Below are 18,172 nucleotides of genomic sequence, written 5' to 3'. Positions count from 1 at the left end.
GCTACACCACTTACAGACTGGCAAAAGTGCTCACCAAGTCATGTTCCATCATTTATCAACAGTCCTGGCTAGCTGGGGAGGTCCCAGTTGGATGGAAGTTAGCAAATGTGACAGCCATCTACAAGAAGGGCCAGAAGGAGGATCCAGGGAACTGCAGGCCTGTCAGTCTGACCTCAATGCTGGGGAAGGTTATGGAGCAGATCATCTTGTGTGTCATCACATGGCACATACAGGACAACCAGGTGATCAAGCCCAGTCGACACTATGAAAGGCAGATCCTGATTGAGTAACTTGATCTCCTTCTATGACCAGGTCACCCTCTTAGTGCATGAGGGAAAGGCTGTGCATGTTGTCTACCTAGACTTTAATAAAACCTTTGACACCATTTCCCACAGCATTCTCCTGGAGAAACTGGTTGCTCATGGCTTGGATAAGCATACTCTTTGCTGGGTAAAAAACTGTCTGGATGGCTGGGGACAAAGAATCATAGTGAATTGTGTTCTCCAGGGCTCAATATTGGGGCCAGTTGTGTTTAATATTGTTATTAATGATCTGGATGAGGGGATCGAGTACATCTTCAGTAAGTTTGCAGACAACACTGAGCTGGGTGAGAGTGTTGATCTGCTTGAGGGTAGGAAGGCTCTACAGAGGGATCTGGACAGGCTGGATCAATAGGCTGAGGCCAATTGTATGAGGTTTAACAAGGCTCAGTGCTGGGTCCTGCACTTGGGTCACAACAACCCCATGAAATACTACAGGCTTCAGGAAGAGTGGTTGGAAAGCTGCCTGGCGGACAAGGACCTGGGGTTGCTGGTTGACAGCTGGCTGAATATGAGCCAGGAGTGTGCACAGGTGGCCAAGAAGACCAATAGCATCCTGGCTGGTATCAGAAATAGTGTGGTCAGCAGGACTAGGGAAGTGATTTTACCCCTGTACTCAGCGCTGGTGAGGACACACCTTGAATACTGTGTTCTGTTTTGGGCCCCTCACTACAAGAAAGACATTCAGGTGCTAGAGTGTGTCCAAACAAGGGCAACAAAGCTGGTGAAGGGTCTAGAGCACACGTCTTATGAGAAACAGCAGAGGGAACTGGAGTTGTTTAGCCTGAAGGAAAGGAATCTCAGGGGAAACCTTATTGTTCTTTACAACTACCTGAAAGGAGGTTGTAGTGAGGTGGGTGTTGGTCTCTTCTCCCAAGTAACAAGTGATAGAACAAGAGGAAATGGCCTCAAGTTGTGCTGGGGGAGGTTTAGATTGGATATTAGGAAAAATGTCTTCAGTGAAAGGTTTGTCGAGCACTGGAGCAGGCTGCCCAGGGAAGTAGTTGAGTCACAGTCCTTGGACGTATTTAAAAGACATGTAGATGTGGTGTTTAGGGACTGGTTTAGTGGTGGACTTGGAAGTGCTAAGTTAACAGTTGGACTTCATGATCTTAAAGGTCTTTCCAACCCAAACGATGCTATGTTTCTGATCACTAAGAGTGTCAAAACCAGTGTTCTGCCATGCCATTAAAGAGAAACTTTGATCTAATGTTAACTGTCCTAAATTATTCTCCAGAACTTGGACATCAGAGAATAACCCTATTCAACAGCACTGTCATAGAGAGCCTACAAAATTCTCACTCATTCACCTGTCTTGAAAGCACTCATTTCTGAGCTGCAGAATCTGCCTTTCCGATTGAAACATTCACCAGCTTGACAAATATGACCATTTTTAAAAATCAATAGGTAGGGTACTGTTGGGGAATAGAGAATAGTAGGTTTGACCCTCCTTAAGTCTGTTATCATCTCAGTCAGCGCACTGAAGGATTGGATAACAGAATAAGCAGGTTACTCATCTGGCCATAAAAAGGACACACAAAAAAAGGTTCTTTTCTTCATACCTACATCCCTTCCAGACTTAGGTTTGCTGTCTCAATTCAACATTTTTCTGGGTGATTCCTCTCAGTACAAGAGCAGTTGTGCCAATCACACTATCAACTGTCTTTCCTCCCACGCATTTAGTAGAAATCTCAAGTATGCTGTAATGGCTACTATGATGGATAAGTGGTTTCTTTGTGGATAGAGCCACTGGTGATCTCCCTTTGACACACTCTCTTCATTCTCAGCCAGCACAGCATTTTCACACTTACAATAGAGCAACGTGGGTATAAAGCACCAGTACATTAGACTACCTTTGATAGTCAGTTCATTCCTACAGAAATAGTAACACATGGAAAAATATGCTATGAATTAATGTGCATGGAATAACTCTCAATGTCAGGATTCAGAATCAAGAGGAGAAATATGGGGTTATTAATCTGACCTGTCTTGGACACTCAGTGTGAACTGAATCACCTCTGTTTCTTCTTCTTGACTGTAAATAAAGCCTAGGGTGATTCTTGCAGGCTTTCCACATGTACCTTCTTATGAAACGTCACTGTGATCCTAATGTGAATATTTCCAAATAAACTCTTATTTTAAAAATCATATAAGAACAACAAGGCAAACCAGACTGGATCTTTCTTGACAAATATTCACATTTCTGATTATGGGGGAGTTTTAAAAATACAAATTCAAAAATATTTTAAAGTATTTAGATGAAACTCTCTACCTGAATTTGCCCTGCATTGATATCAAACATGGAAAATCCCAAGAATTTCGTTGCTGATGTTACACAGAAAAATCTCAAAATAGAAATTGGCCAATTTTGATACAACATAAAGAAAGTCACTTTTTTTTTCTGTCAAAGCAGGAAACCTTTTAGAAATGTAGACATCTGGGAAATAACTGATTTTTAAATTACAAAATTAAAATATATAGCACAATATATTATAGAAATTGTGTGTCAAGATACATCTAGTTGTTTGGATATGCACTAAAACTCCATACACCATAATGCAATTTGGTTTTTACAATGTCATATACACAGGGAAAGTTTCTGCACTACTGATGCTTCAAATAGCTTCCATTACAAGATAAATATATACTAAAAGTACAAATCATTTGCAATGGCATAATTATATGATATGTGTACAATGATGATCTTACAATTATATAGCACTGTCAAACTTGATGAATTCCAAAGCACTTTAAAACTCCAGCTGATTACACTGCATCAAAAGCATATTCTTGCTTTCAGTTTAGAGATATGGAAACACAGACATTTGTGTATGAAAATTCATAAGTCCCAGGAAATAAAGTATTTATCCTTCAGGTGTCATGAGTCATATTGGTTCACACCTGTGTTGTTCTGAGAAGTCCTGGTAAGTCACATAATTTCCAACCTTTCCATTCATGATACACATATTTATGTATGGGTGTCTGAGAATTTAGATGCAAGTGGCTTGTAAGGGGTGAGCACACACATATTAAAAATAGCAGTATACAATTAGCCATTTTTCCTGCTTCAAAAATACAGCCAGCTTTGGACAAAAGATTAACAACCTTTAACACAGCAAATGGTTAAGTGGGAATAACCATTGACAATGTGGTACAGGAAGAGAATAATACCATATCTAATTAAAACTGCAAGGAGAATTAAAGAAAGCAGACCGTAATTAACGAAGTTAACATTTGGCAAGGACACTGGGGTTAACGTTCTTCCTTTTGTATAAAGTGTCATGGGATCTTCAATGCCTGTGTGCAAAGACTGGAACATGAGAATTTCCATTCACAGGGCTCACTCCTGAAAGATGCTCAACTTTGAAGTTTAGACCAATTAGAAAAGCAAACTTCAGCTGAAGTACCTGAGCGAGCACCTGGCTTGAGATCAGCAGCAGCTCAGAAGAGCCTGTGACCTTGTTCTTGCTGGCAGTGTCCAAGACAAGTACTGTAAAGGCCTCATCCAGGGGAGCTTGTTATATTCAACACTTGAGTTTGAACTGCTATGCAGGCAGGATTGTGTGGCAAATATTAAGGGTTTTTTACCTGCATGGATGTCTAGCAATGGACAGCTGTGATCACAATTTGCAGTCTCTAATACCAAGTTATGGGGTTTTTTAAAGGAAAACATTACTAAACCAGGAAAAACATTGCCTCATTAAGGGAAATAATGTGGTATTCCAAATCCCATAACATGGCAGCTATTAGTAAATATCATGTAATTTCAAGGAAGACTTAAACCAAATAGAATTTCCATGTCTTCCAGGAATGAAAGGGAAGGATTCTTAATATGATAATAAAATATATGGATACAGGTGGTCTGTGCCTGTTCACCTGTAGTCCCTAGACAACTCTATGTTACAACAGTGTTCACTTACATGATCACATACTATTTAAGTATTTTTCCATTTTGGCTAATATTTGCATGATGTGTTTGTCTTACAGTAACATTCAAGTCTGGAAACATCATGGCTCTGTTGCAGTCAAGGTTGCACAGCTAGAAAAAACAACACAACCCTCTTCCAAAGTCAGCTATATTTTTCTTAATTCAAAAATTATGCTGAATGTAGCAATGACCAGTCTGGACTAGAAAGCGTTTCCTATATATTAGGTTCATTTAACATATCATCACATAATCCATTTCATAAACCAATAATGCTCTGTCTAAAATCAATTAAGTTTCACAACTCCGATATTTTTATTGGAGTATGTTCCAAAACTTGAATGATCACAAATTATTGATAAAAACTTTCTTTGTACTTCCATTCGTAGACAAATTTTATTTTGGTTTTGTGTTCCTTTAACTTATGTAGTTCATTGTTTAACGTCCCCGTGTGATTATTGTGAGTGACCTTAGCTCCCTTAAGGCTTTGGTTTGCTAAGTTTAACAGGCCATGCTTCTTTAGCCAGACTTCCCATGCCATGATATGTCCTAACAGGCCTCTCTCTACCTTTCCTGATTTGAATTAGTTTTTCTGAAGTGTGGACACCTTTACTTGTCTACAGCATTCTAAAAGTTTTGTACCCAGTGAATTTCACAGTGGATATTTCTTTGTGTCTCTTGGAAATCTCTCTCATGATGGATCCTAAGATCATATTTATCTCCTTTTGCAGTCCCATCATTTTGATGGCTTATAGTCATCCTCTGAGCAACTAATGTAACCAGATCTTTCTCTGTCATCTCCACTTAATGAGCTCTCAGCTTACTGCAGACATTCCTGTTATTAGTATTTAAATGAATGACCTTGCACTCAGTACTATTACATTCTTTCCATTTATGCTATTCTGTCATCACAGTCATATAATTCTTCCTCTGTGATATCCTCATCCTCCTTTGTATTGGCAATACTTTCTACTTTTGTTACCTCGGTAAATTTCATCAGCATAAACGTATTTTTTGTACCAAGGTCACTAATGAAAATATTAAATAAACTGAGGCTGAGGATTGATTCTTGGAGCACTTCATTAATATCTTATCTTTTAACAAAATCTTTGTCATCTCTTTAGCTTGCCCCTTAACCTGAAAAGAATTCTGTTCAGTTACTTTCTATGCAATATGTATTGCATTTTACTAATATGCATTCATAAAAGAAGGCTATAGTCAACAAACCCTGGATATGTAGGACAGGCTAGAAAGACTAATTCCTGTACCAAACAGTTCTCCCTACATCCAAAAGGATGTCACTAATCATGGAAGTGATGGAGGGTATGTACTTTTTTAAAGAGCAGACACCTCACATGTTCTAGTTGCCTAAAATTGCTAAACTCTAGGATAGCAAGAGCTTTTCACCAAAGGCATCTGGACAGTCCTGACAGGTCAAAACAATTCATCAGCTAGCCTGCTTTTCCTTGAGGGACCTGGGACCAGGCAGCAGGATGGACTGTCCAGTTAGGGGAGGCTTGTTTCCAGCTACCATGTCTCCCAGGGTCTTATTTCCTCACGGTCACATTTACAAGCCCAGGTGTATGATCAGAAGGGTCAGGATGCCCCCATAAAATACAGAGGTGAGGACCAGACTGCCTCTACCAGAGGTCTTCCTTCTGCCCAGGTCAGAAGAGCCTATGAAAAAGAAGGCAAATTAAAAGTAAGCTGCAGGAATAGTCCTGCTAGCAGAAACTTCCTTTGCTACCCTCTTTTCCAGGGTTAATAACTGCAGATATGCAACTCACCCAGTGTGTCTACATGCCTATATTTCCTGCAGTAACAGAAGTATGGCATACATGCAGAACAGTTGTCATGCAGTATGGACAGTTCTGAGGATCATTGGCCCTATTACACGTGGTCAGAATGCATTACTGCACCTACAGACTTGGCAAACTCAAATAACACATGCTGCTTTACTTGTTGCTGACAAAACTGAAAGGTTGAGTACTGTATCCGCAAGAGAAAATTTCTTCTGGTGCTTGGTAAAAATTACTACTTGCTCAGACTGCATCTAGAATGAAGTGTTCACATGTGAAATATTAGTACAATACTTTATCCCTTCCCATTCCTAAATATATCACACTTACTTAAATCATGTTCTCATGAATTTAATTGATAGCATCAGTTCAAAGAACAGTTTTGTAAAATGAGGCTACTTCTCCTTCTTAGCCACAAAAAATATGTTAACACCCATTCATTTCAATGAGGTTCTTGCTTCTTCATTTTAATTAAAAAATCAAAACAGAGTGAAGTTTTTATACTATTATCACATATATGCATCCCAAATGTAGAAATCTAAATTTGGAAGTGTGTCCACAGTTCATTTTATATATCAAGTAAAAGTTTGTTCAGTATTTGTGTTACTGGAGTACAAAACATAAAAACCACATACTTCATTCCTTGTCATTCATTTCCTGTTTATTCATGGCAGATAAACAAAACTTTTTTTCAGTCTTTGAAGTTCACAGATTAACTTCAAAATGTTCACTGAATTTGGCCAAATAGTGAGTTGATCAATAAGTGTATTATAACCCAGCCATTGCAAATCCATTTTCTAAATTGTAATATCTGCCATACTGGGTGTTTCCAATTTTTTCACAAGGGGAAAACTGGGGTAATTCTTGTATCTTCTATGTGTGTTTTAGTAAATTGTGACTTTTCATCTAATTCAAAGGTATTAAAGACAGGATGCATAACCTTGTGGGTCAATACAAGTCCTGTACTTAGAAGACTGAGGTTCAGCCTCTGACTTTCTTCTGTAATTGTCATGTTGCTTGAAGAATGTTGAACATAAGCTGTGATAACCTTTTTCTTTGTAAGGATGTGTATACACTGTCAACTGTCAAAAAAGATGTAGTATACCGGTTTTAAAGTCTAGAACAAGAAGAATGTATACACAGCTAAATGTTTTAGATCCTTTTGTAATTGCAATACAGAATACTTATATTTGAAAATAGATGGTCTTTAGTAATAACTAATACCCAAATGTTCCAGTTCCTCTTTCTATTATCTAAAGAGAACAGCCAAAAAGCAAATGCTTCCCTTTTCAGACTTGTTTTTCTTTGAACAAATTGTATCTCCTTCTATATTTATCTTTAACATGGTTCATAATTACACACTTCTCAACCAGGGACTTAATGTTCAGATATATTATATTACATATTATATATTATGCATGAAAACTGGTTCATTTTTTATCTTCAAATAATGATCATCAAGCTGGTTCATTATTCATCAGAGAGAAATGAACTCTGTTCATATTCCCAGTTACAGTACATTCCTGCCCTGATCATCTACACAGAAGCCTATTGTCTAGATAAATGTCTGATCAAATATGACCAAGCAAAGGAATTTTCTGGAGAATCAGCCTTTAGCAGGAGAGTTCTGTTTTTTCAGTTATCATCTCTTAATTATATGTTTTTAGTGGTTCTCGGCATTTCTGGTTACAAAACTAATATAACAGACATGGACCAAAAGTGAAGTGATGTGATACTGTCATCATCCAACTTGTGGCTGGAAATCAGACGTCACAGGAATACTGTCCCACTAACCTCCAGTGTCTGAAACCCAAAGATGACAATTAAGTGACAGCTCTGTTAGCTGTTTTACTAAGATTATTTCACTAGCAATATCAGCTAATGCACTAATTTGTGGTTCCATCCAACTTCTATTTCTCTGGCTACCACATGTAAATGCATATACCAAATTGTTCAAATTCATCCTCTAGATACAATGAACAAATGTCAACACAAAAACACAAAAAAAGTTAAAACTGAGGCAGAGGAACAAGTGAAAACCAGATTTTCTTGCAGGATTAGAATATGGGGCATTTTCTCTTAAATACAGTTGCTAACATCTCTATTACCAGCATTTATATTATATATTTTTGTATATATTATATGCTTTATATATTGTCTTCTTACATTTCACATATCACCTAAGTATCTGAATACATTACAGTAAGGTATTTACTGATTTCTGTGATCTAGTGTGTTCAGATGGATTAACATGTACCATGAAGAGTTTCATTTTGGTGGGAATGCCTTTCTGTAGCAGTTGATTTCAGATATATTCACAAGTGTTATTTCTAGTGTAAATAAAAATGCATAGTTAACTACTTCATAAACTACTGCACACCTATAGTAAAGGTCATAGAAGGCCTTGGCTGATGGAGAAGGAGGTGCTAAGAAAAGTAGTTTTATCTTTCAAGAGTTTATTTCTTAAAATGGCCTTCAAGAAATCTCTGTGTTTTCCACAAGTTAGCTTTGTCTTGCAATAAGAAGCTTGACTGTGCCTGGAGAACAAAGTGGCCACTGCTGTTGCCTCTGAGTTCACAAGTCTTTTATTCAACCTATGTCAATTCCATTGACAGAAATTCATAAAGTTTAGTTCCAGAAGTGATAATAACCTATACATTACAGATCCCAAGGAGCTTAATGTAGCCTTCTCTATTATCTGGCATTTACTAAGGACTTCAGGTCTTGCATTGCTGTATGCAGACAACAAGAGACAGGGAGCAGAGGCTGTGCATCAGGGCTTTGGGATAAGACAGAATCTTCATGGTGGCTCCAAAGAGCAGGAATTTACACAGGAGCTTAGAATTAGTGAGGAGTGCATATTGCGAGAATTAGCAACTTGTTTTATCTTTCCTTTTCTCTTACCTCTGTTCAACATGTGTTAAGGTTATGTTCGTAAAAGGTACTTACATACAAACAACTGCATACTTTAGAATAATACTTCCATTTATGTCTATTTACCTTTCTGAAAGAGAAAACCAAAGAGGAAAAAAGGAACTTTTCTTTCATTTCATATCTATGAAAGTATTTACTCCAGTTGCTTGATGCTTGAATCTTCTGGCTCCCTTCAGCCATAGAGGTCTATCCCCAAGATAGAGAAGGGTCATTAGATATTGTGCTTTTAGAGACAGAGCAGATCCATCTGGGTATTTTGCAAAGCTTTTGACTGCTGCAGCTATGTGAAAGTGGACCACAGTTCTTCTCCTGATCCAAAGTATTGTACACTCTGTGCTATGACGATGTTTTTTACAGCATGAGGTGAATTGCAAACACTCATACCCAATCTGTTTGGAGTACTTAGAGCAGGCAAGAGATCTGTACATTGCCCATTTCAGTCTCAAACTACAGTATTGTGTGAAATACTGAAACAAACCTTCATCTGGCATCTGTATGACATTCAAAACAGCAGTGGCAGTGACAATAAAAGACACCTCCAGCTGCAGAAAACAGGCCTGAGGAGTTCTCAGTTTGTGCATTTCATTGTTAGTTCTCTGCAACTGAAAGACACAATTTCCTGTCTAGCACCTTTATACTACTGAAGAAAGACAAAGAAAATATTTGCTCACCAGTTTTATTTTTGAGGAGTCTATTATTTCATCAATAGCTACCAACTGTTCCTTCTCCTTCATTTTTCTTTTTCGTTAAACTTGGACACAATACCAGGGAGTGCTAGACAGAAGTTTATATACTTAGGTGAACTTTGATTCTTCCTTGGACTTTAAGACTAATCTCCTGTAGAATGTGATTGACAAAGCATTTTCATTGATGTTATTCAGCCTTTTCAAGTTACCCAACCTAAGCAAATGAGGTTGTTAATGTTTACTCTGGCCCTTTCTCTAAAATGGTTTTGAACTTTATCAGAATTTATAAACTTATAAAGGTTGCCAAATGACATACATATTCACTAAATAAAAAATACTCATGATTATGCAGCAGGGGGCTGCCTAGATCAGCGATACTATATGCACCTCTAATGGAAACCTGGTTTTGCTTCATGATTGAATTATCACAACAATTATTGAATATAATACTTTGGAGGATACCTACTTGAATTTCTTTTTTCTGTATGATTTCTGGGAATGGGACAGACAGCAGTTTTTGTAATCCATCTAGATGGCAACCATCAGTATTTGACAAATAATTAATACAAATACAAATTATTAATGCTATGATGAAAAACTGTGACCTCAAAGACCTTGTAATAGCAGTGAGATTTCACACAGTGCACTATGCTTTAATCAATAAAAAGTGTCTTCATAAAATCAAATGCAGAGTTAACAGATTTAATCAGAACTTTATACCAGACATAGTTAACAGAATCATAAAAATTAAAGAAGGAAAACATCTATCCTGTCCTGTCCTGATCTAACCTCTACTCCATGCCTGTACAACACAAGATTTTTTCAAAAGCCAAAGGAGCTCAACAAATACAGCTGAGCCACAGGGCAACTGAGGATTTTCTCCCTAAGTTGTTTTCCTGCAAGAGTGACAGAAGTGGAGCAATTCCAACTGACTTGACTCCGAAGAGGGCTGGAAGCAGACCATAGCTCCCAGTCTTCATGAAATAATTCACTATGAATGTATGAAATGAAGTTATGCAAGTGAAGCAGCAAAGCCTTGCAGGATCCCTCAAGAGGTGACCTGTTGCAAGGCAATGCCTTCACACAGCACTGCCACCATTTCCCCCAGCCAGCTGGCCCCCTGGCTCAGCCCTGCAGCCTAACAGCTAGCAAAACCTCTGCCTTTCAGCATGCCCAGGTGCTTTTGCTTCCCCTCTCTCTTGGTGAGTGAATTTTTCTTTTCCCAGCATATAAATACCACATACATCAAGCTGGAGTCAAAGGAGGACTGAAGAAATTTGGTTAGATTCACAGATAAACAGACAAAGTTCCCAACAACAGATTCATTGCTTGTGACAGCTCTAAATCTCTGAGGTGAAGCACCACTGATACCATAATGATTTCAGTATGCAGTTAAAGCTGGAGCTGTTGGAGGTATTAATGCTATTTCAAACCTTTAACTATTTTTTTCCTTTAAAGCAAAGAATCATTTTGGAAACTGTTTTGAGATTTTTTAAAAAAATAACTCGTTTTAACAAATATTTGCTCCAGCTTTGCCTAGGACTACCAAGGCTATTCTATTCCCTGAGTGAGCATAATTCTTCAAATCATGCTTATGGTGCATTTATCCATATATAATAAAAAATCTGTGCTTTCTACTGGTTAGAAGCCATTGCTTTCAGGAAACGTTCCTGCTGGCAAGTTCATTCAAGGGGATAATTAAAGAAAACATTTCTTAAGTATTATGACTAAATCAACATAGAAACATTTTTTCTTGGCTCTATTTAGTATTGGACATGGTAAAAACTCAATGAACAGGTTTGCCATGGAGAAACTTTCCATTTTCTCCCAAGCAATCTGAAAGGAACTGCTCTATTTTATTTAGTCATTCAGTACCTACTACACCAGGGACAGTGAGCACAACTGATTCAACATATCACCAGCTGGGCCATTGCTGGTGATTTTTTGAAGTCCAGTTTTATGGTAGTGCTCTGTCCCAAGCACTACTCTGCACTACTCCTTAGCTCTCACCACCAGCCATCTAATTGTTACAGAGCCTCTCTCCCCAGTGTTCTTCAAGAATACTTCTGAAAGCTCTTTTTTTCATGTGCACCAGAACAAAAGACGACTTAGAATCCTTGGAAAAGTTCACAAAATATTTTTTTCTGGTTGGTCCCACCCAGCATGATGCAAGAGAAACCTGTGCCCTTGCAGAACATGAATATCCTCTCATTTTATTCTCATTCCAAGCCAGTCAATCTCCTAATGCTTTTGATGTAAGTTTTAGTGGACTGCATGTCAAGTAAAGGACATTATCCCTGTAGCTGTACAGTGATTATCTGGGCTACAGCAGTTATTTCTGAATGAAAGTGCTGGTAAAATGCCAAATGTTTTCATAGAGATCACTGTTGTGCTTGCTAAATTACTGGGTTTTTTGGTGAGTCCTAGGGCTGTGTACCTATATTAGCAAAAAAAACCAACATTTAGTAAGAAGTAGAGGTTCACTAGGTCACATGCTGTCAAATCACACCCTGAAAAGTACAAACATCCTATTTTTTAATTCTGCAGCTTTCTGGCTCTCTTCACTGTGACTAATGCTCTCCACATCTGCCTTAATACAGCATGTTTTTTAAACTTTCATTTTTCAGATTTTAAAAGGAATGTAGACCACAGTTTTTTAGAACTTGCCCTAAACTTTTAATGATGGTGTCATACATGTTTTACATTAACAGACTTGCACATCTACATTTCCTATGTTCTGAGCATTTGGAAGTTGATAAACTTTAAATTCACTACAGAATGTAGAATAGATTGTGAGGATTTTGAATAAGAATGAAAGTCTGATAAAAATGAAAGATACTTTTCAAATATGTCACCATATCTGACATACATAACACTAGTTTGCTTCTAAAACTCACTCATATATTTTTTGTTTCATTTTTGTAATGATTCCTATAAGGTCGGAAAGAAACCTGTGGCTCCTAGTATGATACTTAGAGAAGAAATTAACTTCTTGCAATATAGATAAAAACATTGCTGTCTGTTAGTAAACAGTTTCATAAAACTAAATTATTATGACAAGAAAAAAATACTTTAAATTGGTGTCATCTTCAATAATGGTTATGATTTGATTTCAGTTATGTTTTAACTGGGTTTACAAGTACTTTCAGAAGAATCAAGACCTCTTGTATATAGGAAGGACCTAGTCTTATGTCTAACTGAACTTCTAAAAAATTATTATAAAAAGTAGGTTTCTACCATTAGGGTACTGTTAAGAGCAATAGAAACACAGCCAGAGATTTTCCTACTTTGAGCAATTCTTAAGTTGCCTCCCAGACCCAGAGAGTTTTATAAAATTATGAATTTGGGTCCAAACACAGTAAAAGCTAGACAATCCACTCTTCAGAAGCTGTAATCATTTTAATGAGAGATGGAAGAATGCTCTTGTTTTCACTTCTCTGATTCTACTAATACATGACTGTAATTCATTAATTCAGGGTCAGACAATGAGCCTCTGAGCAATTACTCACATGAGTGGTCTCACAGAATTCAATGTCCTCATTTAATGTGCCATTAAAATGGTACATGCATGCATCTAACTAAAGCAAACATTAATTCACTGCAACACACAACAGATAGCACTAATCTCAGTCACTATCTATTGAGAAAAATGAGAAAAGAAAATGGCTTCATGAATTTGGCTTGTTCAAGAAAAGATTTTGCTGAAAAAACACCCAAGCCTTATACCACATTCTGAAAACCAAGAAAGTCAGATTTTTTCAGAATTTTAGAGAGACTACTCTGCATAGTTGTGGCAAATTCAAGACATTGCCAAGGAGGGCAAAATCTAGGATGAAATTCTAAAAATACTTAAACATTACACTGAAGAAGCCTAAAAAGGAAGCAAACACCAAATCAGCCAGGTACACAGGCAACTCAGTCTCACCTGTGATCTCACTTACTCTATGTCAATGGCGGCCACCATAGCCAGGCACCTTGTGCAGAAGTACTTAAGAGGTAATAAGGGTATTTTTTTAAATACAACACAAATCCTGTTCCTCTTCTCAGGGGAATTAGATGTTCTCTCATTCCTGATCATGTCTCCTAGTCCAACACTGTTATAATATATACATTTTTGACTCAGATTTAAAAAAATGTCATTACATTTAACGTGATAATCAAAACCTGGATCAAAAAAACTTATTTTCTACATATGTCTCTATCTTTCTTTATCGTACAGCTTATGACCAGAAGTTTGTTTGCAGATTTAGGATGTTGCCTGAAAGATGCCATAAAACCATGAGTCATGAGCTAAATGCCTTAAATCACCTTCATATGCCCATTTCTTTCACAAATTTTTGGAGTATGCATTGACAGAAGAGAAGACAGAAGAGGCAGAAACACTGCTTGATTACTTCCACACTGACACAGTTCACGTGCCTTGTTGAAGGCAGGCTTGATTTTGCTGTAGTATTGCTCAGAGAGATTTGGAAATACATGCTGTTCCCTGGTTTACCTAGGAGTCTGGTGATTTCCTCAGCACAAATAAAAATCTGAATACCATTACCAAGCCCATGGGCATTGCAGGAGTCTCAAATCTTTGCAAGTAAGATACCAGCTAGGCTTAAAAGTCATTTTGTATTTCCTTCATGTCCTTCATGGCTGAAGATAAAGGCTAATGAGGCTGGAATTAACATAGATTAACATCATCCAGTTTTAAAAGGTGTTGAGGGAGTATGAGTCCAATCCAAACCCCAGAATTCATGCCTCTCATCACCATATCACAGTACCACACCTGAAAGGATCCTCCCCTGCCTCGTGTTAATTTGAGCCAAAATATTAATTCACTCCCCAGGGAGCATTTCTTTGCTATGTTCTGTACTGAGTTATGTATAAATCAGTCTGACCATATTAGTTTGTAGCTGGCATGCAAATTCCAGGTATTCATGGAAGTATTTATTGCCATTAATACTGGACTGTATAGTGGGCAACACAGAGGTGTAGAGATCTTATCTCCTAAGTTATTTTTGTAGCCAGTGATGTTCTGTGGTCAGAAAAAGATGTTCCTCCAGTGAGTGATTAAGAGCAAGAACCTGACTCTGTATTCTGAAATGAACTTTGTAGACTGTTAAAGACTGTAAAAATCCTTCTGCCTTCACCAGAGTGAAGTTTCCCTTTATCAGTACCCATTTTAAGGTGCTAAGGACAGAATCTGTGGAAAATTATCCCAAAAATACATTAGGGTTGAGAGGACAAAGAACATCCCTTCTATAAAGTGTGTTGAATTACAGTTATTGATAGGTGTTGTTTTCACAAATAATAATGCTCTAAGCATTGTTGTGTCCAGAAAAGGTCCATGCTTCCTCTTCAAATGTGTAACATATATGGAAATGTATGTAGCCTTTGTTAATCCACTGTCATTTCTTCACAAAAAAAAATTACAAAATTAAAACAGTTTGTTACATTTGTTCCTATAAAGCATTTAATCTGAAAAGTTATGTTTCTTGTCTTTGTCCTTGAAATTATTCAAGTGCAACTTGCTTTTATGAAAGTCAAGAAACAAAGCCTACCCTTTCTTCAGCATAAGACACTGGAGAAACTACTGTACTGTAGAAAGTACTACAATGGGGAAACTTTGACTTTTTTAGATGAAGTAGAGGGATAATTAAGCAAGGTTTTAAAAGACCTTCTAGGGTCTAGAGACTTCTCTTATCCACAGTCCTGCATGGAAATTAGTACCTCCAATGGGTTATGCACCAGACGTGGTGCTGGGCTAGAACCCCAAATTCAGACCACTTAAACCAGATGTGTCCCACCACATTGGAACCTTTCTTGTAATATTTCTTGTCAAAAAGACAAATAACTGAAGAGAAAGGAAAATAGTCCACTGATAGTACTGCTTTAGCCTCTGAAGTGTGACGTGTTTGAATCATTCAATGAAATTCTCTATTATAAACAGCAAGATGAAATTCCACAAAATACTTACAGTTCTTTGCATTAGTAGAGGAGTTTCAGAACAACCTATCCCTTCATCATTAAAACTTGATTCCATACTGATTATGTCTTCAATCACCTCTTCCATCTGATAAGGTAATATTTTAAGACAATCATTATAAATAATAATGGAAATAATGTTATTCTGAAAATACAGTGAAATTAATCTTATTTATTACATCAATAAAACAATTTCAGAAGTTTATATCTTAAAATTCAAATAATTCAAGCACTTCTACACAATATTCACATTTTTTACTTCTTGCGAAAACAGTTTTTGTGGTTTAACAAGCTACTTTTTTCCTCCCAAACACCAGCCCATTCCCCTTTTTTAACCCCTTATTGCAACACCAAGATCAGATGACAGGAGTGCATTGCTAAGTTGTAACTGTGATCTGTCACCTTCATCAAATGTGTCATATCTACAGTGTATTGTTGCATTGGTGCAGGAAGGCTGAAAGGAACCTGTGGTTCTGCAAGAGCATGAGTCACTCAGGATTTGGTGTTACACACTGCTCTCAAGACTCACCAAGGAGAGGTTTGTGTTGTGTTTGGCAGTACACTGGATACTTCTCCAGACAGCCTTCTGGTCCCACTTTTGTTCTAATCTGAATGAAAAACTACTGAAGCTGATGGAATAGCTAATTACTTGGGATGAAAGAGTGAATATTTTGCAGACATATAGACATGTATAGATTTGTACAAGGTACAGCATGAGTTTTCAATGATAATTTGGACTGGTTCTGTTCACAGAATAACTTTGGGAAAGATTCTGTGATGAACCTGTCACTGTTAACTCTACCGTCTGCAGGAGCAGTTGATGCCAAGAAATGCCAGCAATTAGACAATATGAATGACTACAGTTCACTGCACCAGCCTGTGTTTTGGCTCTACACTATTTACTAACATAACTGTAGCCTACATTGAACAGCAGGGCCACACTAGGAAATTACACTTTGCCAGTCATCTCCCTGAGGCTCTGGGATGGGATTATTCAAATCAGTGGAAAGATGCCTTTAAGGAGTTTGTCCAGTGCCAACTATCACTCTCCCAGCCATCACAGCTCAGGACAGTGGTTTACAAGCAGCTGTCTTGCTCTCCAGGACAGAGGGTGGTACAGAGACGGGCGCTGGTTATTCCTGGTCAGATAGCCAAAGTGCCTGAGAATGGTTCCAGCATGCTGCACTTGCCAGCCCAGAGGTCACCACAGAGGCCTCCACAAAGGCCATATAAAATAATCTTTGCAGGCTAGTGGGTCCAGTAATCCATAAACGTGACATGCAGTGTCAGTTGTCAATGCAGAATGGAGGGGCCCCAGATGAGCTCTCCAGGAAGTGTCAGGTTTATTTTTTTCAGTTCTCTCACGCTTAGCTGCATGACATTCAAATGCTCAAATGGGTCACAGTGTATTTGTGAGATTCTTGTGCTCTGTCAAAGCCCAAGACATGATACAGCATCTCCATTTCTCATTTCTGTAGGAATTCCCCTTTTACCTGATATGCAGTCTCTTTTGAAATCTATTGAAGTATTAAAGGCCATAATGATCTACATCTCACACTGGCTGAGAATCTGACATTATATAATAGCTGTGCCTCTATTAAAATTGATGGTGGCACTAAAGTTAGCATATCTATGCCAATTTGTCCGTGATAACCCATATATAAATATATCAGCTAACTGAAAAATGAATGAGAGATTCTTTCAGTTACATCTTTAAGGTAATCAGTATTTAACTTTGTTATGCAGCTAGGATAATGTTTTTAGGCAGAAATAACGTCTGAAAAAAAAGTTTTGCATTGCAAAGTACATATTCAAAAAACGTACAGCAATATATGACGATGCAACAGTATATTTTAAGTGACAGTAATTTAGAAGTCTCTGATCATGCAATAAGCTATTCACAGGCATTCAAGGGAATCACCCATGTAATCCAAAAGGATTCAGAGAACAGGTGCTGCAACTGAAGATCCCATGAAAGTAAAGAAAGTCATCTCTTGCCCACTACAAATTCAAGGTGGATCATGTAAAATTTTTTTAAAAGTATGCAAAGCCCATTTCCCCACTCCTTTCACCAGCCCTGCCCTACCGCATTTTCGTGTTCGCCTCCAAGAGCCAGCAGCTTGGTAATGGGACTTTCTGGTGTGCCAATATCGCTGATGGGAGGCATGTGTCCGTTTCTTAAAATGGAGGTCACTCCCGCAGGCTGGATTGTGTGGGAGTGGGACAGGGAGAACGTCTGGCTGGACAGCTTCGTATCGAGGGTCAGGTATTGCTTCACCTGGTGCCTCTGGCTTTGTTGTATGTGGTATCTAGACTGATTTTCCAAGTGTGTTTGTACCTGGGAAGGAATGGAAATAATTGCTAAAGTTTCAGGTTACTGGTAGCACTATTTGCCCAATTGTTCACTTAAAAACCTTCAAAACAGTAGATTCATCTTTAAGAACACTTGGATAGAAATATTATTAACCTTAAATCTTTTTCTTTCAGTTTTGCACCTTTATACATTTATTTGTGTACTATTTTCCCCTAACACAG

At 37.8% G+C, this 18,172-nt stretch overlaps 1 protein-coding gene across 1 annotated transcript in view; it reads right to left on the bottom strand.

Annotated features, from left to right (window-relative positions):
* TFEC (transcription factor EC) overlaps window positions 1–17,800 on the bottom strand; it is a 37,929-nt gene extending 20,129 nt beyond the window's left edge. Inside the window, exons 1-3 of the mRNA XM_074869346.1 lie at window positions 17,724–17,800; window positions 15,630–15,725; window positions 13,573–13,578 (exon numbers count right to left, since the gene is read on the bottom strand). Of these exons, the coding sequence (XP_074725447.1) occupies window positions 13,573–13,578; window positions 15,630–15,725 (102 nt within the window). The 5' untranslated portion in view covers window positions 17,724–17,800. The remainder of the gene's footprint in view (window positions 1–13,572; window positions 13,579–15,629; window positions 15,726–17,723) is intronic.
* Between the last annotated feature and the right edge of the window lie 372 nt (window positions 17,801–18,172).

The sequence above is a fragment of the Strix uralensis genome, chromosome 5 (genome assembly GCF_047716275.1).
Source record: "Strix uralensis isolate ZFMK-TIS-50842 chromosome 5, bStrUra1, whole genome shotgun sequence".
In the NCBI taxonomy this organism is placed as follows: domain Eukaryota; kingdom Metazoa; phylum Chordata; class Aves; order Strigiformes; family Strigidae; genus Strix; species Strix uralensis.
The sequence above is the reverse complement of the archived record's forward strand: the minus strand, read 5'-3'. Positions and strand labels throughout refer to the sequence as shown.